This window comes from Protopterus annectens, chromosome 2.part2 (genome assembly GCF_019279795.1).
Source record: "Protopterus annectens isolate FY-2018-M chromosome 2.part2, PAN1.0, whole genome shotgun sequence".
NCBI classification, from domain to species: Eukaryota; Metazoa; Chordata; order Ceratodontiformes; family Protopteridae; genus Protopterus; species Protopterus annectens.
In genome coordinates this window covers 640782948-640808914 of record NC_056730.1, presented here as the reverse complement: position 1 = coordinate 640808914, position 25967 = coordinate 640782948, and the positions used below count along the sequence as shown (strand labels likewise).

Here is a 25967-nt window from a genome sequence, read left to right as displayed (position 1 = left end):
TTCACAGGGAAATAGTGGGGCAGAGGGTATATGTGCATCTCCCAAATATGCAACAAAATCTAGAAGATTTAGATCTTTGCCTGGAAGTGCTAACATAGGTATTATTATACCCAAGGCGGACTTCAAATAATTTTTCTTTAGGTAGATGGCAGGTGTTGAAGGTGTGTTGAGGTAGAAAGAGGTAACTGGGAACATATGTTGTGGGGTGTAATGAGTTGGTAGACTTTGGAGATTCTCTGCAGACTTCTCTGTCGGAGATGCTGGGTGGGCAAGTTGGAGTGACTAGGGAAATTATTTTTTTGAGCTATGATACAAACTCAGAGTTGCCTAGACACAGTGAGGCCTTCCTTAGTCTAATTATGATGGCTGTCAAAAAGCAATTACTAAAGGGTGAAAGTCAAAACCCAGACCAGATTTACTAGAAGTGGTGAAGATAGTAACAGAGTTAAGATGACTGGAACTGGGATCTTTGGAGAGGGGTGGGAGCAAATTGCATAGGAAGAAATGGGAACTGTGGGATCAATACATGCATAGGAGAAAGAAGGTTTAAAAGAAGGCAGGATTTGAATGAGTTATGTAATGGTTGACTGGCAATGACTGGATACAAGTGATGTATAATGCTTGCAGCTACAGTTTTGTTGGCACTGTTTGGAATTTGTAATATTTGCAACTGAGATTGTGTCGCTATGGTTTATTGTCATTAATATAAATGTAACATGGCCCGTGTCATACATGATAATTTAATAAAGATGTTTCTTTTTTAATTAAAAAAAATTGTGTGTGTTTATACCATCCCCTGTCTGATAGAGGAAGAGGCAGGAAAGTATCTCCCTGTTTTACCATCTCACACTGGGATGAAGAGTCTAAAGGTCCTAAGGTTCTTAGGTAAGAGACATATATGTAATGGCAGTCCTATCCCTATTGCTCATCTCTTGAATCATCCCTCCCAATCAAAGACCATCAGCAGAAACTGGATAAATGCCAGTGCCTTTCTAACAACATCACCTAATTTCTCTTTTTCTCTCAGTCTTCATAAACTGTACTCAGATCTCCTTTGCAAATTTCACAAATCTCACACCACTTCATTTGATTTACCATGCATACATACATAGATCTTACCTGCTAATAAATGTATGCATTTCTAATCCTCTTACACTTTGAATGTCATACTATTCACCTTGTTTTTATCTTATTGTAAATGTTGTATGCTACTTCAGTCCTACCATTTTGTTAATAATTGTATGTAATTGCAATATAATCTCTTTACATTCTTATTGTTTTTTGCTGAAATGTCCATCTCCCCTCTCATACATATACTGAACCTGGTCATTTGTGATCAGTGCTGTACATGGTTAACACATTTAAGTAGATAAATAAATAAATAACATAGTAATAACCTCTCCATTTGGAATGCATTTAGACTTATAAAGCCCACAGTAGACTCACATGTTGCCCTTTTGCCTTTACCCTCTAAGTGACTGAATTGGTATTTGAAGAAGGACAGAGAGTGGTAGGTCTTCTTTCTCATTTTCCTAAAGGATGCCACTTATGGAAACCAGAAGCATCTGTTTTCAGATATTTCTATTCCCAAGGAGCTTGCTAAACTATGAAGAAGGCCATCATGCAACAGTTATTGACATCTTTACTAAGTATATCATGGTAAATTCTTATATGATCTCTTCAGTCCAGAATAACTTCCAGAGTTTGCAACATGTTTACCTTTTTACCCCATGATGAACCCAGTGCTTAGACAAACTTGTGAGAAGATGTCTTTCTTTTGACATTGTAGACATTACATCCATAGATCCATTAACTGCCTGTACTTTGTGACACGTTTGCAGCTGTCTTTTGTGGACCTCATAATGGAAAAGTTGTCAGAATTATGGTTCTTGGGTCATAGAGCCTTTGGAAAACCCTAATGATGTCTTCTTCAGTTAGCTTTATTATGTGCTGTAACCTTAATTGAACTGACACTGTGGCTAACTCAGTATTCACAGTTTCATGTCTGCAGTGGCTGTTTAAGAATATACTAGGCAACCTATACTGGATGACCCCCATCTAGGGTTATGCCCTCTTACGAGTGCTTCCCATTAACTTCCAGAAGAGGGTTTATTCCATGCTTTCTGGCTTTTGTCTTTTCTTCTAAACATGTCAGGTATTCCTAGAATAAGAAGCCCTGATGAAAGTTGAAGAACGTTTCTCCCCGGGCCTCCGCTGAAAACAGGATCTGTGGAACCTAGTCGGAATTTCCCGGTCAACTTTCCCGGTCAACAAATGTTAAATAAAAATAAATAAATAAATAAAAAAGAAGGCCATTATGCATCAGTTAGCATGTGCTTTTCTAATTCAAAATTTGGTGGCTCAGCTACTATCTGGTACACGTTATTGCCAGTACATTACCATGTTCCTTTGGCACCTTCTCTGGTTATCTGTCTTATTGTATATTTTCTTTAAAGTTCTTGTCTGTATCTATCTTTCCTACCTTAGAAATCTGCTGATACTTTAATGTCCCACCTATTCCCTCAGATCTGCCTCCTGGGGACCTCTCTTCATAGGGTGTAGCTTATATCATGTGAGACTATTCAGGTGCTGAAGCTTTGGAATGTACTACCTGGTTGGCTTTGAAAGACCCCATTGCTAAGTGGGTCCAAGAGCTCACTAAAGACTAATCTATTCTGGATGGTCTTTAGTTAGCCTTCTTATTTTTTTATTTGCTTTAACTTAACCTATTAATTATTTATATATTTATTTGTTGTCTTCTTGCCTAAGGACATCTGTATGTTTTTGCCTGTTTATTATTTTAGTGTTTATTTATATAGCTGCATAGTTGTAAAGAGCTGAATAAATCTGAACTTGAATTGCTCTTTTTCTGCTCACCATGTCTTCCCTGAGGATGACTCTATTGGCTCAGTCCTCACTTTTGTAAGGAATCAACCACTGAAGTTATCTAATTTACCCCAACTTGAACACCCATTGCCATAGGCTGGTGTGCCCTACATATGTTCTTATATAGTCATATCAAAGAGCCGTTAGGTCTTTCTGTAGAAGGAGCTCCACTGAGGTATTAAGCACTCACCACTAGATTCTTGGAATGCATCTCATTCTGTCCATCTAAAGGGCCCCAAAACCTGTACCCCATTCAGAGAGAGAGAGACAGGCAGCCAGGTGATTCTGTTCTTTCTTCTAGATATAATTTGAGGTTTTCACCCTATGCTGGGGCTCAGTGACTTTAGTAATCTGCTTCTAGGTGGTGATTTGTCATGAGGTCGTATTCTTCTGCATTATAATCCCTAGATGGCCTTCCTACAAATAAGTGCTTTCTTGAACACCACTGTCTGGATCCATATAAGAGGTTCCTTTGGTTTTCTCTGGGTGACCTTAGCTTTAATTTCAAAGTATTAAAGTTTAGTGGATTTATAGGTATTTACTGTTTGGCAACTATTAGCCCTTATATTTTTCAATACAAATATCCAAAGGTGGGTCAAACAGTTATATTTTGGAGTAATTATGTATCCCTTATCCATGTGGGCCACTGCTGCTTAACCCGGGATACTTTGTGGTTACCCATCCAGTTATCTAAATTAGTTTATCCTCTGCACTCAGTGTATTCACTAAGGTGCTAGTCACTGTGTTTGAGGACTTGCAGGGGAATGAATGTCTTGTGTTTCTTAACTGAGTGAGTGGCTCATGCCTCTTCCAAGGCACTGCTTTATTGTGACCGCTGCTTCAGTAATCTCATAATTGCAGACTGTAATGATTAATATGGATTGGGAAAATGTTTTGTGTCAGTCATATTTTATTCCAGCACATTAAAATGTCTTTATAAGGTTAGAATTGGGCACTCATTTGTGTCACCTGCTCTTGTCTACAGAAAGTGCGTAAGGAAGTTGTGACCTTGAAAACTGAGTGAGAGTGTTGTGAAGGATACAGGCATTTTGACTTTATGACAATTTCTGTCTTTGCAGTCATGTTTGTACACTTGTGAATAAGTGTTGTGAAAAGACCCAGGCTATGGACTGGTGGAAGATTTTTTCCAGTCTCATTATGGACTTTAGTTTTTGTAAATTAACCTGTCAGTGTCTGGTGATAAATTCTTTGCTGGCAGATTGTGGAACCCACAGACAGTGCTCTTTTCTGTTTGGAAAATGCATCTCTTGGGAAAGGGGTGAACCTAAACCATCTAGAACTGGGGACAATCAGGATGTGGCATGGTATATGAGTAAACAGGACAACATGCAGCTGTATCCCCTTTTGCAGAGTACTGTCACAGGTTTGGGGGGTGGATTTGCAAGAAATCTTCCTTCCACTTGCCTGCAAGTTTCTAGTGGAAACGAATGCACTGGCAAAGCCATCATTCAGAGTGCCAGTCCTGTCTGGCCATGATCTTTTGGAACTGGACATCCCATAGATCAACCTGTTTGCAGCATGATAGAATGTTCTTCCTCCTTCTTTGCTTGGTTTAGCAAAGGAGCTGATGGTGCATACATTTTCTCTCCACTGATAGGGCCAATTCCTACATGCATTCCTACTCTTAGGAACCTAGGAAAAAGCTGGTATATTTGCAGTAAACATTAGCAAAACCTTATATCTGCTTCATGCAGTCTCTGATTTCCTTCTTAGCATCAGTCAAGCTACTATTGAAGTCTTCACCCAAATAAGGGCAACATTGGTTTTGTACCCAAGGTTGTATTTACTCCCATAAAACCTTTCTCAGTTTAGTAACTACAAGGTCTGTGTCTTAATACTCTTGTATGTTGTTAGAAAAAGTGCAAGAAACACAAACAAGCACGAGTTTTCACTATGTAATACCTTAAACCTCCTGTAATAGAGGCCCATGGGATATTTGCAAATTATCTCTTAAGAACATCAAGTGTTTCAGCTACGTGGCTTCTGAACACCCATGACTTTTTACTTTTTAAGTTTTTATGGGTGTATTCATGCCAGTAAAGCCAACCATCACTAGCTGTGGACATGGTCGGGTGGTTAAGGTGTCATTTGCATATATCTCATAGGCCTCCATTACAGGAAGATTAAGGTATTACACAGTGACAACTGTAGCCTCCCTGGGTTTCTCATGCATATTTTATTGAATGGTTTGTTTGCATGACCTTTTTACCCTTTGGTTTGGTTGTTAGAAAAAGTCTTCACTATGATGAGAAAGTTATTTTCACATAAGGTAAGATTCTAGTCAGAACAATAGTAACCTCAGTGAGTAAGGCCTTAATGTTCAAACAGTTTTAACAGTATAACAAAACTTTGCTCAGTATTGCTGGTTCTCAATGGTATTTGTCAGAACCTTAGACTGAGATGACATAATGTATATTTTTGCTTGTGTCTCTCTCACTATCTTTCTCTCTTCTTTCTCTCTTTCTTTAAGTTAGGCAAACCACAACCTGAGTAGTATACTAACTACATACAGCATCCATACATTCTAACTCTATATCGTTATACCTTTATGTACCCTATACCCTACATACTCTTTATATATTCTATGCCCCATATCCTGTCACCCCTGTTCTTTGTATTGTAATAGTACTACTGTATGTAGCCCTCATACTCTCAATAAGGTATGTAACTACTTATATAGATTGTATACAATTTTAGATTTAGTTAAAAGATTCTCATGTTTAAAACTTGTACATAATATTGTAATATCTACAATGTCATTGTAATTTCTTCTTCTTTATAACTAACTGTCAATTTTTTTGTACTGTGGAGCTTTTCTCCCTGGGTCTCCACTGAAATGGGTTCTGTTTGGCCCAGTGGACTATCCCGGTAAACAAAAAGCAAGTAAATAAATAAAATCTTATTCTGTTGGTAGTCCCTTCTTTTCTCATTACAGTAAAATGCACATTATTGCAAGTACATATTTTCTGTTAACCAAAACATCTGTTTCACAAAGATTGCTTGTTTATACTGACATATTACAAATGGTAACTTCCTGTTTTCTTTCTTTAAATGTAACTGATATTCCTACACATCTTTTGTATTGTAATTTATTCTCTAATTAAATGACAGAACAGTCTCTCTCAGCTATTATTTTCTGTGCCAAATGAACACTGCCTCTAATGTAGCATATAAGACTTATTTTTTTATAGTGGGCATGATCTGGTCTTCTGCAGTGTTAGGTTCACACACACACACACACACACACACACACACACACACACACACACACGCACACACACACACACTGAATATGCGTCTGAGGTGTAAGTCATATGAAACATCCAAGCTGCATATTTTGCTGCACACTGGCATTTTCCAAATTTCTTTTTTTAGACAATTGTAAATAAATTGTGCACTTCTCTTTCTTGGCACAAGTGGATATTCAGCAGCTGTATCTAATATTAGTAACATAATTATTCCCGGCAAATGGCTCATGCCAGTTCAGTAGCTAAAGTAATTGCAAAACCTTTGTTGGTCAGATAAAAGGTATCTGAGACACAATAGATGTTGCTATGAAGGGGAGGTAAACATTTTTCAGCTTTAGTACAACAATGATGATCCATAGGGAAGCAGAATTTAAGAAAATATTCTGTTATTGGTGGTTCTTGATGCAGACAAGGCATTTGACAGAGTTTGCTAGGATTTTAAGAGTAGGGCAGTGAAAGTATTTGCATTCCCTGATGCACTATAGACGATTATGAACAGATCAGCAATCCTAACTGGCTTATGTGTTTGAGACATGGATGTCAAGAAATTTGCTCTCAAGGTGAATCTTGGTATCCATATCGAGAACACATAATAGTAGGTTAGGATCGGTGACCCAGTTATAATTGTTTGTTATGTATAGAGCTTTATCTGGTCCTTGTACTACTAGTTACAGTAGAAAATAAAATGGTAAGTGTTTTGCTGGCTTCTGAAGCTGTAAAGCACCTAACAAGTGTTGTCAGAAAGGCAGTATAACACAGTCCCTTTTGTTTACACTTACCTTCCATGCCTCTCATCTTTCCAGATTTTTGCATAATGTACGGATTTTTGCATCTGTTGTTTGGTCTGTTCCTCAAAAAGTGCTGGGTTTTCAGACAAATTACTGAGGATTGAATTCATAAAATAAAAACATACATTTAAGTTTCTGCCTTTTGTATCCTTCAGAAAATGCAGGCAAACACACTTCCTGTTATTCTAGTAACTTAACAGAAAGTCAGGGACACAACATCAGAACAGACAGCAGACAGAAACAAATCTTTTATTAATTCCCTGTCATTTGTTGGTCAGTACTGGAAGATATTATTACCTAGCCTAAGACCTGACCTTAACATCTTAAGCAGGCGGTGCTTAACACTTTTTAAGGCCAGGTCCGGCACCAATCTAGCCCTTAAATGATTTGTCTGTTTCTGAATATCAGAGCATATACACCACACTCCATGTACTACAGTTAGGATAATTAGGAAGATACATAAAGCATCGGAGGCAAGAATAAGTTGTGTTTGAGCAGAGGAACCAGGCCTGGGTGGTATCTCCCCCCTTTGTTATTTGCCTTATATTTAGAGGCACTTGCAAAGAAAATAAGGGACGTAGAAATTCAAGGATATAATTGGTTTGGTAATCAAGGAAAGTTGGCTTTATTTACAGATGATAATATTTTATACTTGATAAATCAAAAAAAGGACATCTCAGTTGTGGAGCATTTTGGGACATGTTCAAGTCTTTTCAGGATATAAAACTAACCAAGATAAAGTAAAAGCTATAGTTGTAAATTATGTATCCACTCATGACTTGGTTCAGCAATACCCATATTTTTGAGGACGAGATATGATGAAGTATTTAGGAGTATGAATTAAAAAGGCTCCTGTTATGGCAGCTAAAGGTATGTGGGAAGAGACTAATCAAAAGATAATACAATAACTGAGAAACTAGAAGTTCTTGTTTATGGATAAAGATAGTAAGATAAAAGCAGTGAAAATGTTTTTTAGTCCCTTTAGTTTTATACACAGGTGAAGTATATTTTTAATAACCAGAGGAAAAGTTGTGGACAATAAATACAATTGTGAGGGAAAGAGTGCAAGACTAAAGTGGAATAAGTTGTTCCTTCCAACAGAATTACCTGATTTGAAGAGATGTTTTAGTGGCTCATATAAATAACACAAGCAGAAGGTTATAATTCAAAGTGTAAAGGGATGATGATGAAGTGGGGGGGGGTCAAGAAGGAAGGAGAGAGTAGGATTTTGGATTCAGATACTTAAGGAGTATAATAACTGCCATACAGAATATTATATTCATAAAGTTGCAGAATGTATTCTAAGACCTAAACCAACATAGAAATGTAGAAAGAAGATTTTGCCAATAGGGATAATTGCAAGTAGGGTACAGAAGGAGGGGGTCGGAATTTACTGGAGAAAACTGGCAAAGGAACCAAGGTATTGGTGCTGGATGAATCCAAGAGGTTTGGACTGCAGGTTAGAGACTGCCGTCCCTGTCATCAAATATCTATACTCACAGAGCTTCTGAGCTCCATAAATGCATTTTAGCTTAGGAGAGGGTTTTATCCTAATCTCAACATAGTCTAAAACTGTCTCTGCTCAGATGTGTGCACAGTAGGTTGCTGTAACTTGTGAATGTGGCTGCGGGCAGTAGGGCTATTATTTCTTTAACTTTCTCACAATCAAATCACGGGAGAACCGCTTGCTGTGAGGCGACAACACTACCGCTGCACACCACCGCTGCATTGTCGCCTCACAGCAAGAGGTTCTCCGGTTTGATTCTCGGCTGGAGCGCCTTCTGTGTGAAGTCTGCATGTCCTCCCCGTGGTCGAGTGGCATTCGAAAGTCATGTGTGAATGGGCATGCCTTCGTTGAAGGTTGGGTGTCGGGCTGGCACGTCAGCACCATAAAAATCGACTGCCAGTCATTAGGAGTTCTGCTGTGGCGACCCCTAACCGGGAAAAGCCGAAAGAAAACAAACACATTATACTCTTCCATTATTATCCATAAGATTTCATGTCCAGTTGTATGAAATGCATTGTTAAGGTCTGCTATCATGATTTTTTTCTTTTTTTTTCTATTTGTAATAACATCGACAATTTCTCTATCATTAATAAGTCTTGACAACCATTCCCTTTATACTATATTTACTATCTTCCATAATATTTTCCATTTTAGTTTCAAATCTCTGTTGTATTATTTTCGTATTATTTTGTTAATTCAATACTGTTGGTCTCCAGTTTTTAAATTGTCTTCTATCTTCGTTCTTCCATATGAATTTAAGTGTTCCACTATATAGTTCTTTATACATGAAACCTTCATTTAACCACTCATTCAAAATCTTTATTTATTTTGCCAAACCTTTACATTTTTATACATTTTATATCCAATTCCATCTGGTCCTGCTGAAACTATATTTACTTGTCCTAATACTTTATCTAGCTTATTTAAAGAAATTTCCTTTTCCAACTCTTTATTCTCTGTTTCTGTGAACATTTTTTACTTTCTATGTTTTTTTCACTAACTTCTTTATTTCTTTAAACATTTCTTGTACATATTGTACTACACTATTCATAATCTTTTCCTGAGTTTTTTTATTTCTCTTTTTACATATTTTCTATCTCACGGCACTAACATCTTCTTTTACTAATCTGCTTGAGTAACTTGATACTTTACTGGGTGGTGCAGTGGTGCAGCAGTTAGAGCTGTCACCTCACAGCAAGAGGTTCTCTGGTTCAATTCTCAGCTGGGTTACCTTCTGTGTGGAATCTTCATGCCCTCCTTGCATTCACATGGGTTTCCTCTGGTTGCTCCAGTTTCCTCCCACATTTCAAAGACATGCATCTGGAGCATTTCTCCTTGGGCCTCCGTGGAAAATGGGCTGTGTCCCATTCAGACTTTTCCAGTAAACAAATGTTAAATAAATACATTTTGACTTTCTCCTTATAAAAATATGTTTGCTTATATATAGCAATTCTTGTATTTTTCTTGTATAATTATTTTTCTGTCAATGAAATTTCTATCCTTTGCTCTAAGTCTTTCAATGCATCTTTATGTGTTTTTTATACTTTTCTTCACATTATATTACCGTTAAAAAAGTATATATTTTTCTTAAATATCATACACTATTCAGACCAGTTTTTATAAAATTTTCTCCTAGCAATTTTATCTTTCCATAACTGTTACTGTTCCTGTTCTTTCTTCATTCCATGCTTTCTCATTTATCCTTTTTATCCCATTGCCTATTTTTGTATATTCCTTGTTTTACTTTATCTCTAGCCATATTGCAAGATGATCAAGAAATCCTGTTTCAACTACCCATCCTTCTCCTATAACTAAACCTTCTGATACTATAAAATAATCTATTTCAGTTCTATACATATCCCTTTTGTAAGTCCATGAATTTTTGTCCCAAAGTTTTAATTAACCACATCTTATAACTTCTCACATTTTTCTTATATAATTTCCTTTCTTTTTATGCTTGCCTCGTCAATCATAGTTAAAGTATCCTGTTATTATAATACTTATGTTTATCACTACATAGTTTAAAATCTGATGAAATAAGCTTTCTCTTTCTTTACAATTAGTATATCTTCCCACTTTTGCCAAAGTTGCACCTAATTACTGTATTTCTACAAAGTATGGCTGTTCCAGAGCATTTCTCATTTCCCAAATTCCAGAGTATCTTTCCTCTCCATAGTCACTCTGTTTGTAATCTTTCATCAGTTGCTAAAATATTTGTCTTCTAATAGAAGTACATCTGTATCACATACATTACACAACTACAAAATCAATATTCTTCTTGCCATATTCTTAATACTATTCAAATTTAGAGAAGGCACTCTAAAAATTTAAATTTTTCCCTTTTCCTTAAATTCATGGTTTCTTAAGTTCATAGATAATTACTGGGGTAGCCCTCTTTAGTGACCATTCTAAGCCTAGCAAATTTCCCTCCCAAAGGTCAGAATCAAACATTGTACTTTGTGTCTTTGAATCAAACAACTTAACCATTATACCAACTCCCAGTCATCAGCTGTATATGTATTTTTTATTCATCTCCTTTCTTTTTCTCTTTTGTGTTTATCTGTTTAAATTTTCTTTTTCTGCCTTTTACCCTTCTACAAATAGAATTTTTTTTCTTTTATTACATCCTAACTTATGTCTTCTTCAGCAATTATTTTAGAACCTTCTATGTCCTTTTTATTTTTCTCATCTACTTTTTCTTTTGTTTCTACTACTTTTAGAATTTCTTCTTTGTTTTCTTTGCTTTTTCTTTTTCCTTACTCTTATTTTCATTTTTGCAATCCATCCATAAATGTCCAATTTTGTTACATTTATAACACTTCATTTCATATTTTTGTATCGTGCCCCATTTCCCCGCAAATATATTTTTTAAAGTTACTTCTCAAATATCCTTTTTTAGAAAAAAAACATGTTTTAGGCTGTCCCCATTATCCCATTATTTTAGGACACTCCTATTCCCCTCCACATTTATCATGCTTGATTTATGTATAAAATTGTCTTTCTATTTTTAGCACAGTGTTACAATCCCTTCCACCAGTCCATAAGCCCCTTTTATCATAATCTTTCACAATGTCCAGTACTTCTTTACATAAAGCTTTCAGATGTCCTATCAAAGTCTCTATTTCCACCTGTGTTCGAAATTGTACATGACTTTTCTTTTTGTTTCCTTGTTAAATGTTTGTAGCACATAAAGATTCCATGGGTTGCAGTCTTTTTTTCATATTCTCCAAGAAAATTTTCTTTTGAAAAAAACAATCTCAAATTTAATGTTATAAAACATCTCTTTGTTAATAGGAAATAAATGTTCTTACCTCATGTGTTTTTACACCCAAAAGAGCTATTAAATTGTCCCACACTTCATACCTGTCAATTTCTTTGTCTTCTTTACTTTGAGTCTTTACCATGTACTTCCATTTTTAATTTGTTTTGCCTTCTTTTATGCTACTCTTCTTTTGCCTTATTTTATTTTCTCTGCATATGTTTTCTTTTTCAACTCTCTACTATTCTTCAGGATTGTCTCTGCATCCTCCTTTTGTGTTTTCTGCATAATGCCCTCCCAGGAAACACCTCTTTCATTTTCTGTCTCAATCTGCATCACCATTTCTTTAAGTAAATCATCCCAAAACCCTCCTGACTGGAAGATTGCAATTATACATCATTTGCAGACTCATCTCCGTCAAGCTGATTTTTTTGAAACATCTCCTCAGAATCCTGTACACATTCTCGAGTCTCAATGTTTGCTTTCTTCTCTTTTTATCTCGCCACTCCATTACCTCCTTCACTGTTCATCTGCTTCCCTGTTTCTCCAGGCCACCTCTGCACCTGGAATGGAAACAAAGTGCTTCTTCAAAATGGGTCCCAATTACAACAATGACCAGTATGGTTCCTTTATTTCTATAATACTGATTTACATTACATATATAAAATTTATCTTATTTGTAATATATACATTATTTACAAAAATTTACAATTTTTACAAACATTCCTGAAACATCACACTTCCTTGTAATATACAAACTTACTCATTTTGCATTATTGGACCCCCACTCCACATTCCACAGCCAAAATTGGGTCTATATTACATGATCGAACATTAAGGTGATCAAACACCTAAACGTCGACCGGTAAATGTCGAACCCTTAAAACCACGAATGGCCATTTATGCAAATTTTTTCCCTGGGAAAAAATTTGCTTGGCCATAGGAAACAAAACAAACCTTTAAACACTAATCAAGTGGGGGCCTTCACCTCCACACCCCCTGACTAAATATACCAACTCCGAGATCGCTCTACATTGGGGCAAAGGGCAAATTACCAATGACGGTCAAGTGAATTTTTTCCCAGGGAAAACATTTGCGTAAATGGGCGTTCACTATTGTCAGAGTTCGACATTTATGGGTCGAGGTTTAGGTGTTCAATCACCTAAATGGTCAATCACGTTATATATAGACCCCCAAAATCTTATTTTTTAATATCTTTTCTAAATCCCACTTTTCATTAAACATGATTTCCTTCACTCTTTGACACCATATCAGCCAAATTATACAAACCAACTTTTTATCAATTCTATTAACATACCTTTTTGTCCTATCCACATAATAACCATATTCAATCATATCCATTGTAAGACTATATATATCTGCATAATTTTCCAATTATTTCAAGTTATTACCATTTCTATAATATTTTAACTCTTTTACAACCTAAGAAAACATGTTCACTGGTTTCAAATTGATTTTAATATAAACAGTTTTTATTACTTTTACTTTTGTAAGGTATGTTTGATTTTTACTGGTAATTTCTGTATTATTAGTTTCTATAAAAAAATCCTGACATTTTATATCTTTCCATTCTTGCCTTAATTGCTGTCCTTTTTTCTTTGCACAATTCTTTCCAAGGATAAATACAAAAATATTTATCAATAGCATTATAATACAATAGCTTTCTCTCCTCTTCAGTTTCATTAATTTTTAGTTTTCATAGTGAAATTTTGTCTTGATAATTATTCATTTCATCATTATCCCATAATCCCCTTCTCTTAAAACTCAAAATGCTTTCTATCCAGTAATTTATTTAGATTTTAAAATCCTCACTGATAAAGAATTATCATCATTCTTCAAACTTTTGAATACTTTATGCAAGTGTAAAGAGGCTGCATACACTTTTGGATTTATCAAACCCAAACCACCTTCTTGTTTTTTACATACAAAATTCCACTTATTACTGGATATAATCTTGATCCACAAAGAAATGTGAAAATAGTACTACAAAATATCTAAGTGCCAAAGGGATACTAAACAAACTTGATAAATATACATTTTTTCCTAAAAGATAACCTAAAGGTCTTCCAAAACATACACATTTTTCATGACCTTTAATTTTTCTTCCCATATAGCTCTCGTGTTTTCCCTTTTTTCAAAACTTAGTCCAAGTATATTTATACCTATTATATTATATTTAATACCTCCTAACATACCCTCGTAGCCAAAAACTTGACTTTTCTCTTTACAGAAAGGAAATATCTCTTTTATAAAAATCTTATAAATTCATCACACTAGTCATTCTTTCCGAGTTTTCATATATAGAATCCCTCTTTTGCCTGGATTCAGTCTAGAGCCCCATATAAAAGGAAATATAATCATCATTAGTTCCTTTTCATACTTAGTAGGAATCATATAGGTGTTAGCAACATAAGAAATTTTTCCTATTACCATGGTGTTTAACGAGTGTGTTTTTCTATATGAAAATCTATATGATTTCCAAAAAATGCTCATATTATTTACTTCTTTGAATACATTATCCCAATGTTGTCTGTATTCATTCCTTTCAAATATTATTCCTAACATATCTGTGTATTTTAATTGAGCTTAATAGCTCCTATCGTACGTTCAAAACCAAATCCTTTACTTTTGTCTTTATTCATATTTAAACCATTTTTTTTAATTTGTACTTAATTTTTCATTTACTTTTTCCATCCATGCTTTATTTTTAACAATTAATACAATATCATCCTCATAGTTATACATTATTGGCAATTGTACTTCCTTCATCATTTTGTGTCCTCCACTACTTGACATTTTATTAATTTCCCTCACTATTACATTCATAACTAATGAGAAAATTACACTACTAGCTGGGCATCCCTGCTTTATTCCACGTTCTGTTTTTATTTCTTCACTAATCCAGCCATTTATATTTAGTTTCACATAGTTATTTTCATAACCAGATTTTATTACTTGGAATATTTTTTGCTTACATTATATGCCTGCAAAATTCCCCATGGTTTATATTGAATATTATCAAAGGATTTACTTATATCCCCTATCATAACCTTCACTTCTACATTTTTATTTATGATATCATCAATTATTTCACTTATTATCCATAATGACTCTTGACTTCCCTTTCCTTTCCTTCCAAATACATGTTGGCAATATATTCTATAAATTTTTGTAACCTTTTTATTATTCTCATAAAATGTTTATAAGCCATATTATTCAATGTTATAGGTCTCCAATTTTTTACCTCTTCTTCATTTGCTTTTTTAAATATAAATTTTATAGCTCCTGTACATATCTCTTTAATTCCAGTTTCTAACCATTCATTCATAACTTCTACAAAAATAATTTTTTGCCAGTTCTTCATTTCTTTATCCACACCATATTCAGTTCCATCGATTCCTGTTGCAGAATTCTTGTTAATATCTTTTAGAATTTCATTCAGTTGTTTCATATTTTTTGTTCTAAATACTCATCATCTTTGTTATTTAATATTCTACCTTTATAAATTTGTTCAAATTTTTTCTCTTTTAACAAGTAATTCCAATAAATATTCTTTAATTATTTTGTATATTCCTTTTTGCTTACTGTCTTGTTTGTTTACCTTCCTTATTCTTTAATTCTTATTATTTTTCCTTCTTTTATTATTTTACTCAAATATGGTGTTACCTCTTGTTTCTTTCCTTGTAAACAATATTTTGTTTATATAACAAGTTGTTAATTTTAATTTGATTCATTTTATATATTTCTCTTTTTTCATAAAAGGAATTTTTCTTCTTTAATAAGTCTTTGAATGTTTCTTGACTTAATATCTTATGTCTCTGTTTTTCTTTTGTTTTCTTTTTTATGCATTTTACAAACACTTTTTTGATATTTCTCCAAATTTAGCCACCAAACAGTCCAATTCTCATAAAACTCTCTCATATTTATATGATTTTTCCATAATTCTATAAGTTCTTTTTTCTCTTGTAAATCTAATTCGTTTTCATTCAATCTCTATTCCTGTTCCTATTCTTATATATTAATTTTCCTGTACTTTAACCCATATAGCTACATGATATGAAAATCCATCATACTTAATTCCTTTTTACTTTTAAACTATTAGATATTAAAAAAATAATTAATTTCTGTCCTAATTTCAGACCTTTTACAGGTCCAGTGGTTATTTTCCCATACACTTAACTTTCTACTTCTCATAATTTCTTTAACCATTTTAACATCACAATTGCTCTTATTTTTTTTCTTAAATTACAATTAAATCACCCACCTCTATAATGTCAATATTTACACAAACATATTCAATAATATTTTTAAACATCATTTATCTCACTTTTTTGTTACATATGCATATAAAGCTGTAATTCTATACACATATTTTTCCATCTCAAGTCTATTACCGTAATTCGTCCTAGTTCCACTATAGTTACATCTAATATTTTAATGCTTTCTTGACATAATATACATATGGCCGAGCATATTTCTTTCCCCATGTTTCAAAGTACCACACCATTCCAAAGTTTCAGTTTGTGTTCTTTCTTCCTCTGTTAATAGTCTGATATATTCTAAAACAATAATATATGCCTCTACTGCAGCACACCATTGTAATACACCTATTCTCCTCTTAAGATTTTTCATACCGTTCACATTTAAACTAATATTTCAGCTTTTAAGAACAGTTAGTGTAATAAAAGTTTATCCCTTTCCTTTCTTATTTTCTCTAAGCATTATATTTTTGAATTTTCTTTTCCTTTCTTTAACTCGTTTCCCTATCAAACTCTTTTTATTTCTTACTGTACGACCAGTCAGCTTCTTTTTCATTTTTCCCCTCTGTTTCTTTTTCTGTTACTTTCTTTAACTTCCAAGTACAATCAGTCACATCCTTTTGTACATTTTCTTGTATAACACATTCTGCTATCTATTTCTCCTGTATAACTTCATTTTTCATTTTTTTGTACATGCATTTCATATGAATGACCAGTATTGCCACATTTTGTACACTTTGAATCACATTTTTTTTGCATTATGCCCTGTTTTACCACATAACATTTTTTATCACTTTCACAGTAACAAGTCTTTGGTTGACGCCTGTATTTCATAAAACCCTATGAACATTAATAATACTAGGTACATGCGTAACATTATCATTTTCCATTTTCAGTATTACGCCACATTCCCATGCCCCAGTCCAGTCCTTTTTCATCACATATTTTTTGTAGTGTTCATTACTTCTTTACATATAGTTAACAAATGTTCTTTTACTTGTTTTACTTCAACTTCAGTTCCAAACTGGATCATTATTCTTTTTATGTTTGTCTACAAAAAGCTTGCACCACATATTCTGACCATGGATAAATATTTTTCTTTTGTTCATATGCACCCATAATATTTTCCATGGCCTGCCCAGTCTCAAATATCAAGTCACAAAAATCCTCTTTATTAATTAAAATAAATGCGCTTACCTCTTTTGCTTTCATACCCAGAAGAGCTATGACAAAGTCCCAAACCTCATACTTGTTCAAACTTTCTACTTTTTTACTGCTCACATATACTGTAAACTGTTTTTTTTTTGTTTCTTTTATTTCTTCTTTCTTCTTTGTTCCAACAGTTTGTGCATGAGTTTTTGTCTCAGGAACCTTTTCTGGTGCAGTCTCTCCTTCTCTTTTTTCATCTATTTTTTCCGTAATGTTACTCCATGAAATTGCTGCTGCATTTTGTGGCTCACTTTGGTTTGCTATTTCTTCCAAATAATCATCCTGCAACCCCCCCCCCGATTGGAGGGTTGTAATTATGCATTTTTCAGAGGTAACTGTCTCTGTTTAAACAATCTCCTGTGAAAGTTTTCCTCTGAATCCATCTCTGTTTCAGCTACAATCTCCTTTTCCTCCAATGTCACTGTTTTTTCTGTGTCCACATCATCAGAAAAGATTGCTTCTGTGCCTGGAACAGGAAGCGGACGTCTGTTGTGTCACACACAAATGCTTCCCCTACTACCAAAAGTAGGGTTTTTTATTTGTATATACATTACATATTATTTACATATTTACATTGGATCACAAGTTGGGGAAAAAACACTAAACCGGGCCTCAGAACATCTAGAACTTTTGGCTTTGGTGAGGGTGGGGGCTACCGGCCCCTGAATCTCTGGCTTAATTACAATGCAGTCTTGGCTAGTTAGGGTGTGTTGAAAGAACAGAAAAAAGCTGAAGAGTAAATCAAAACCTGAGAAAAGCAACAAAAAGGTAGTCTAGATGCTGTATGAAGATCAGGATTGGGTAATCCAGTAGGAACAGTGGGGTTACACATGTGGGAGTTTCCACAGAGCCTTTTACTTAGGGGCTGCATTTCATTACAGGCTGGCCCTGCCTTAAGTCTTTGTGCAAGGTTTTCTGAATCCACCTGATTTGCTCACTGTAAAAAGATGGGCACAAAACAAATTCTGATAATTAGTCACTTTAAGTGGACAACTTTAAGTAATAATTGGTTATATAGTAGTCTGTTATTAGTGCCAGAAGAAGTGAATGTGTTTGTTTTTGATATGTCACTCATTGAGCGGTATGCTGGAAACCCTTCTCATGTACTAGTTACCTTTCTGTGTCCATCCTCATCACGAATCATAAATTAGTGCAGTTGAGAAAAGAAATTAAGTAATTGAACATGGTGTGTAGACCTCCAGTGGGAAGTTGATTTTAAGTCATAGGGTCTTTGTGTTTTACAGTTGCCTAAGACACTAGGATGGTAAGCTACGAATGCCTTTGCCAAGTCACAGTTTTATCCATTCCAAATTAGCCCTGCTGTTCTGTGATCTGCACTATGGTATATGAAAAGTTTTGATGACAGTATGATTGGCATTGGGCCATAAAGTAATGCATAACTAAGCATGATGATACTGCAAACTTTTCAGTTTAGATGCCCATTTCTTGCTGTATTCAACTTTGTTCGTGCACCTTTGTTTAAGCTCACCCTGAAATATCTTGCCGTATTCCAGGCAGATAAAATTTAACACCTTGAGATCACATGCCCAGGATGCTAGAATGTCTTTAATAACTGCAGCGTATCCATGCATAACATTAATTAACTTTGTTTTGCTGTAAGGATGGTTGAACTTTATCCACACAAGGTAACAAGTAAACAGAAACTGGTTTATCGTCTCTACATTGCTTTTATAAAAGGAAATCGGTTGCATGAAGAAATGTTAAGAAATTAGTTGTGATAGTAAGCTTTATGGATTTTAATAGTCTTAAAGACGTAAAGATTTTATTTTAATAACAAAGTTAGATAAACCTTTGTGTTCACCTCTTCTGGATGTAATAAAGTAAATTAAGAAGACAACAGTTTTGATAGCAGGCTTGATTGTTTAGTTTCAGATACTTCAAAGAAATAAAAATTATAAAATGGTAAAACTTCAAAAATAAGTACCCAGATAAAACAGTGATCAAAGAACAAACTTTATTGTTACTTTTCACAGGCTGGGAGTATGGCATTACTATCCCTCCTGACAGGAAACCCAAATCCTGGGTACCTACAGAAAAAATGTATCACACTAACAGACGTCAGCGATGGGTCCGACTTCGCAGCAGGGATATTAAACAGATGGATGCTCTCAGAAAGGTAATGACCCATTAATATATCAGCTTAGTGCATTTTTTGTATAATTATTTTTTTATTTTCCTAAGAATAAATTTAAACAACAGCAACTAGAAAGCTTCACATTTCATATGGTAAGATAAAACAAAAAATAAATTTTAAGATATTAAGTAACTATATATAATTCAAATATGCAATGAGCAACTTTGTTACATACATAGAATATGCATGGACATATACATAATGCAGTCATTTAGACAAGCAGTAAACATGAGTTAATAAAATATAAATTTTACCACATCCAGAGTTAAGTTAAAGAACAAGTCCAGCAAATGCCATATGATATAAAACATGGGTTTCAAACACAATTAATTGTTAAAGGAACTATGCATTTTCCAGAATTTGTAAATGCTTTCTAAACTTATTTGTTGATAGTTTATAAGTTTTTAAAAACTGTATTTTGTTCTTAATGCTCTGTGAAAGTATATTAGCTATACTCATAATCAGCTTACCAGTCACAAGCATCAGATGGAGACAGAGCTTGTTTTATTCATCAGAGACAAAGAGTGAGACTGAATTTCATTTCCAGTTATTCACTTACTAGTACCATGGAACAGTTGCATGATAATTTACTGCAGCCATTTCCTTGTAGTGAACATTATTTAAGAGAACAAAATGATACAGTAGTGAACACCAAGTTATTTTGTTAAGTCATCCAGTAATATGCTTGTTTAGAGGTTGGGATTCAATAAAGATGCTAAGCAGTGTGGAGCAGTAATGTATTTTAAAATGCAAAGTTTATCTGTAATTCAAGTTCCTGACTGGGTAACATTACAAACAGCAGAGTGCATTTCCAGAGGTTGCGTACTGCCTTCTTGTATTGAAAGAGAAGTTATAGCTGAGGGGTTTGTTTGTTATATTTAATATCATAGATTCATAATTTAGAACACAGTAAAGAAAAATTATGGGTTAATAGTCAAAACATGAAATAATAAATAACTAGTGTAACAGTAATGATTTTGTTAAAACGTATCAGTAAAAAGCACTCCGATGTAGTAGACAGTACCTCCTCAGGTGTGCAGTAGCAAGTCCTGTCTAAAACACCGCACACTACCCAACACCCTGTGACGTGTTAGAGTAACAAATGCATATTCATGCTGATGTCATCAATGGCTGCATGAATAAAAACAGTATTTTTTTACACACCCCCTTCAAATTAAATATACCAACTCTGAGATTGGACTACAGTGAGGAAATGGGTAAATCATGGCCAGTTGGCATGTCAGTCACACAAGCCATGCCCACTTCTGGGCAGAAAGCCCCGGGAGGCACTGTTCTATTACAAAGCCAAAAGTACACAGTACCATAAAACTTCCAAGTAAAATACTGAAGAGCACCAAGGAAATTAAAGTAGAGAAGCAAGCTGAGGATAAATCAGGAGCTACTGTCATACCATGAACAACAAAGAAAGCCCTTGCTAAGGTAGATTGTGAGATGAGAAAATGTTGGTTGCTGCTAAGATGAGCTGTAGGCAGCTGGGCCTAGATTACATGAGAGATACTCGAGCAGTACAGTAGCATCTGAAAAAAAATGTCTATCTCGAACACTTCAATGTGGTTAATTTCACACACAGCTGAAGGCACCCCATGAGTGGCTGTTTCAGGCATTGACATAAGAAGACATGCTTGGATGTGGCCATGCGACTTTGCGGAGCTCTTTAAGATGTCCTTCATCAACACCTCTCTTCAATGGCACATCCTTATTTGGGCCATCAGTAAAAGAGATGCTTACCTGCAGCAAACAAGAAGGAAATATGCTGTCTGCTGTGGGGATCAAGTTTTGTACCCCTTAATGAACCTTCTCCAGGAATCAGAGAGGTGGTAAGAAGATATGGTTCTGTAAATCTCAGGGCCCTTTCCAAGATCTGCATGAAGACAACTATTCCAGAGGCAGACTAGGAAGTTCCAATGGGAGATGTTGCTCTAGAGGCAGAAGAGGCCCACAGAACCAGGATTTCTGGTATTCCTTTCTGGACAGACCCTTCCAGCTCTCCTGAAGTGCTGCTCAACTCTCCAACTCTGGAAGCAGTCAGAGAAAGATATCCCTGCACCCAGACATCTCGGCAAACATAACAGAAGATTCCTGGGTGCTAAAAGTCATATCCATGGGTTATTCCATTCCATTTTTCCAACTTCTTTTCACAAAAGAAAGAAACTTTCTGACACTCTGCCCAGTCAGAGGAAAGCGACAGCACAAGAAATTCAAAAGCTGCTAGACAAGAGAGTCATCTAAGAGGTCCCACCCAACCAAATTTATATTTTTTTATTTATTTAACATTTGTTTACTAGGAAAGTCTGACTTGGAACAAAGACAGTTTTCAGAGGAGGCCCTGGGAGAAATGCTCCAGCTGCATGTCTTTGTAACATGGGAGGAAACCGGAGTACCCAGAGAAAACCAACACAAATGCAGGGAGGACATACAGACTCCACACAGAAGACACGCCAGCTAAGAATTGAACCGAAGAACCTCTTGCTGTGAGGTGACAATGCTACCGCTGCACTACTGTGCCATCCAGTAGGATTCGGAACTTACTCACACTTCTTTTTAGTGCCCAAAAAGACATGGGACCTCAGACCAATTTGGGATCTCAGCATTTTAAACCAGTATGTAAAGAAGTCAAAGTTCCAAATGGTCATGGTTCAGTCCATTCTGCCATTTCTTCACAAGGATGATTGGATACGATCCATAGATCTTCAGGGCGTGTACTATCACATCAAAATAGACAGATGATCCAGAAGACATTTACACTTTTGGCTGAGAGTCAATCCTTGTTAATTCAGAGCCCTGCCCTTTGGGGTCACCATGGCCCTCAGGGTGTTTACCAAATGCATGACAGTGGTAGCTTCTCATCTCAAACTTAAAAGATTCCAAGTATTTCCATATCTGGACAACTGGCTCCTTACCGCCCACTCCAAGCATCTTCTCCTACAGTCCAGGGACTATTTGCTCCAAATTTGTCAGCTACTAGGAATAACAATAAATTACTGCATATTAAACTTGACACCAGTGCAGGGCCTGGAGTTCATTGGTACACATCTGGGCACAATGACACAGATAAAATCACTACCATTTCATCGTATATCCACTCTCAGGAATCAGGTCAATCTACTTATCTCCCATCCATCTCCACCAGCCAGATCAGTTCTTCAAGCACTAGGATCCATGGCCGCAGCCATTATGTTACTTCCTTTAGCACAATTCTTTATGCGTCATCTTCAGTGGACTCTAGCTGTTCAGTGGTCTATTCTTCAGCAACCCCTATGCTTTCCAGTCAAACTTACTCCTATTTGCAAACATCACATCAGCTGGTGAGTCCAGTCGGATTACTTTCACCTAGGATGACCTACTACTACTACCTAGGACAATTCTACTGTCCCCAATAGTCACTGTAACTATTGATGTCTCCCAACTGGGGTGGAGTGGACATTTCTTGGGAAGGGTGATCCAAGGCACATGGTCCCCTCAAGAAACCAGTCTACATATCAATGTACTAGAGATGAGAACAGTCCTTCTAGTGTTGCTGGCCTTTCAAGATGCTCTTCCTCTATGGACTGTTGCGATTCAGACCAACAGTTGTGGTCTGGTACATCAGCAAGTAAGGAGGCCTTATCTCCTCTGCACAGAGGCCATGAGAGTTTGGGAATGAGTGAGCACGTCAGCCTGCTTTCTAGTTGCAGTGCACATACTGGGGAAACCAGCATGTTAGCAGACAAATTAAGCAGATCCATCCTGATGCCTCATGAGTGGTCTCTCAATCAATCTGTTGCAGAAAGGATTTTCCGTCATTGGGATAAACTTCGCTGCAACCTCTTTGTGTTTCCCCACAACAAGTGCAGCAGGTACTTTGCTGTTATCCCTCTAGAAGGAGTTACCGAGAGCTGCTCTAGTCCATGTTTGGCCCTCTGGTCTTCTTTATGCTTACCCCCCTCTACCCTTGGTACCCACATTTCTACAGAAGCAAGCTGGGCTGAAGAGCTCAGTTATCCTTATTGCTCCCTTCTGGACTTGACAGGTATGGTTCCCCTTCCTATACTCATCTTCGTTATCCTCCATGGATACTGGAGCCATCTCAGAATCTCCTCTCACATGCATCAGGAATCAAACATCCCAATATCCAGGCCCTCAAACTAACCACATGGTTTCTCCATTTCCAGTAATGGGTAGACATCCCAGGCTTTCTTCCTCTGTACGTACCATAATTTTTTCCTTGCAAAAAGTCTCTACTTAGGAAGTTTATAGGAGCAAGTAGAAAAGATTCTCCCTTTGGACCTTGAAAAATGAGCTTGATCCTTTTTCTGCTCCAGTATCTGCAGTACTTGAAATGTTGGCAATTCTTTTTAAAGAAGGATCTAGTTTTTCTACAATTAAGCTGCAAGTAACAGCTCTCTCTAATTTTCACACAGGAGACATAAATTATTTATTGGCTTCTTCCAAATAATGCAAAGCATTTCTAAAATTCTATAATTCATACCACACCTTTTGGCCACCCAACCTGGACTGAAGCACTAAAGGCAGAGACGTGTCTATATTCATTAAGGATATCCACACCTCCAGCCTAGTTGCTCAGCATAATGCAACTAACTCTGGGTAAGACCGCAATCCAAATTTTAACTTGCTACAGATCCCCCACCATGCCTCAGGATTCCCACTCCTCATTTCTTGATACACTGGAAAATATTAGGGTCCAACCTAACACCATAATAATGGGCGATTTCAACTACCCCACCATTAACTGGGAAAACTACTCATGTACCAACTCTTGTGCTCAATGTTTTCTGGAATTCATAAATTCCAATGCCTTGGCTCAACTTATCCTGGTCATTACCAACATGGTGTTCCACACCAGAGGTCAATTCCTTGTTGGTCAGATCCGACCACAAGCAAATCACCCTAGACATCCACATCCCACCCCCACTCCCCATTAGGGAAACCACCATAAAAAATTTCTCCAAAGCCAACTTCACGCGTCATAAGAAAGAAATGGTAAACTTCACGACACCCATGCTGATGGACAATAGAAGTACGACTGCTGAATCCTATACAATTGCACTTTATAAGTACTTACATGAGTGCATGGATTGTGCAATCCCTAACAGAACCAAGATGCTATCCTCCAAAAAAATTAAGCCAATCCAGTGGTCCCCTGCCATAAACAAACTCTACAACAGAAGAAAGAAACTGTTGCAAAAAAGAGTAAAATCCCGTGATTGGAGAAACTCTGTGGTCAGCCTCAGTAAGAAGCTGAGATCCCCTCATAAAATCCTCCAAAGCTAGTTACGAAAACAAAATTGCCACTAATTCTAAAGACAACCACAAAGCATTCTATAGCTATGTCAAGAATCTCAATGGCAACACTCAGATCTGCTCTAAGTTACAGCACAATGGCACTAAATATACAGAACCAACTGATATTGCCAACATCCTGGCAGATAGGCTCAGTGCTAACGTTACTCCTCTCTCATTCCCTAAAGGGCCCATCTCTATACCGGAAGAATCCAAAGTTCCTGTAATCACGGCTGCACAGGTAAAAAACACACTCTCCAAAGCCAAGAACACAGCATCCATGGGATCTGACAACATCCCAGGCTGTGTTCTACATGAACTACAGAACGAACTGGCACCCCACCTAAGTACCATGTTCAATCATAGCTTCACCTCAGGCTTTTTGCTCACTGAATGGCGCACAACGGTTATCCCACTCCACAAAGGGGGAGCCACCACGGACCCTGGGAACTACCGCCCCTTTAGCCTGATGAGCCTGGTCTGCAAGGCTATGGAATGTATCATCATGGAACTTATAAACAATGACATTGGCAATCTCCAAACTCTGGACTCTACCCAGTTCGGGTTTGTAAAAGGCAGATCATGTCTCCTAAAACCTGATAGACTTCTTTGAAGAGGTCACCAAAGGCGTAGATGAGGGTAAAGTGGTTCACACAGCCTATCTAAATCTCACCAAGGCTTTTCACACCGTCCCCCACTCTGGAATTATAGATAAACTCACTAAACTAGGTATAAATCCCTGTGTCACAAGATGGGTTGCCAACTGGCTCACTGACAGAACCCACACTGTGAAAGTAGCAGACTCTAAATCCAACTTATTTTATTTTTTATTTTATTTTACATTTGTTGACCGGGATGGTCCGACTGGATACATGTCCATTTTCAGCGGAGGCCCGGGGAGAAAAGCTCCACAGAGGAAAAAGTTACACTTTCATTTATATGCAGATAAAGTACACTACCTAATGCAAGTAAATAAAATACGAGATACACATAAACAGAATTAGAGATACACAAAAATACTTCACAATTGTTTTAGATACATTGTAGTTGATATTCTAGGTTGATATCCCATTACTTATAGAGTCAAGTCAGGCAATGGGGAGCTTGACTTCATAAGTACCAGTGGTGGTGGAATTAGTGGGTGTGAGCTTACAAATTATTTAGACTAAGGAGACGAAAAAAACACCTAGTCAAACAGGTGGAGAATACTACTAGTTGGGTGTAAGAGAGAACTAGTCTGGGTTGTTACATGGGCACAGCCAATGTTCTTTAAAAATTGTTTAAGATTATTTTTGAATAGATATTGGGATGTA

At 36.2% G+C, this 25967-nt stretch overlaps 1 protein-coding gene across 5 annotated transcripts in view; it reads left to right on the top strand.

The window, feature by feature from the left end:
- The window catches only part of DYSF (dysferlin), a 3914743-nt gene that overhangs the window by 2329874 nt on the left and 1558902 nt on the right, over nucleotides 1–25967 (top strand). For all 5 annotated transcript variants that reach the window (XM_044064060.1, XM_044064063.1, XM_044064061.1 and 2 more), the window contains one exon: nucleotides 19193–19335. In XM_044064060.1, coding sequence (XP_043919995.1) covers nucleotides 19193–19335 — 143 coding nt within the window. The remainder of the gene's footprint in view (nucleotides 1–19192; nucleotides 19336–25967) is intronic.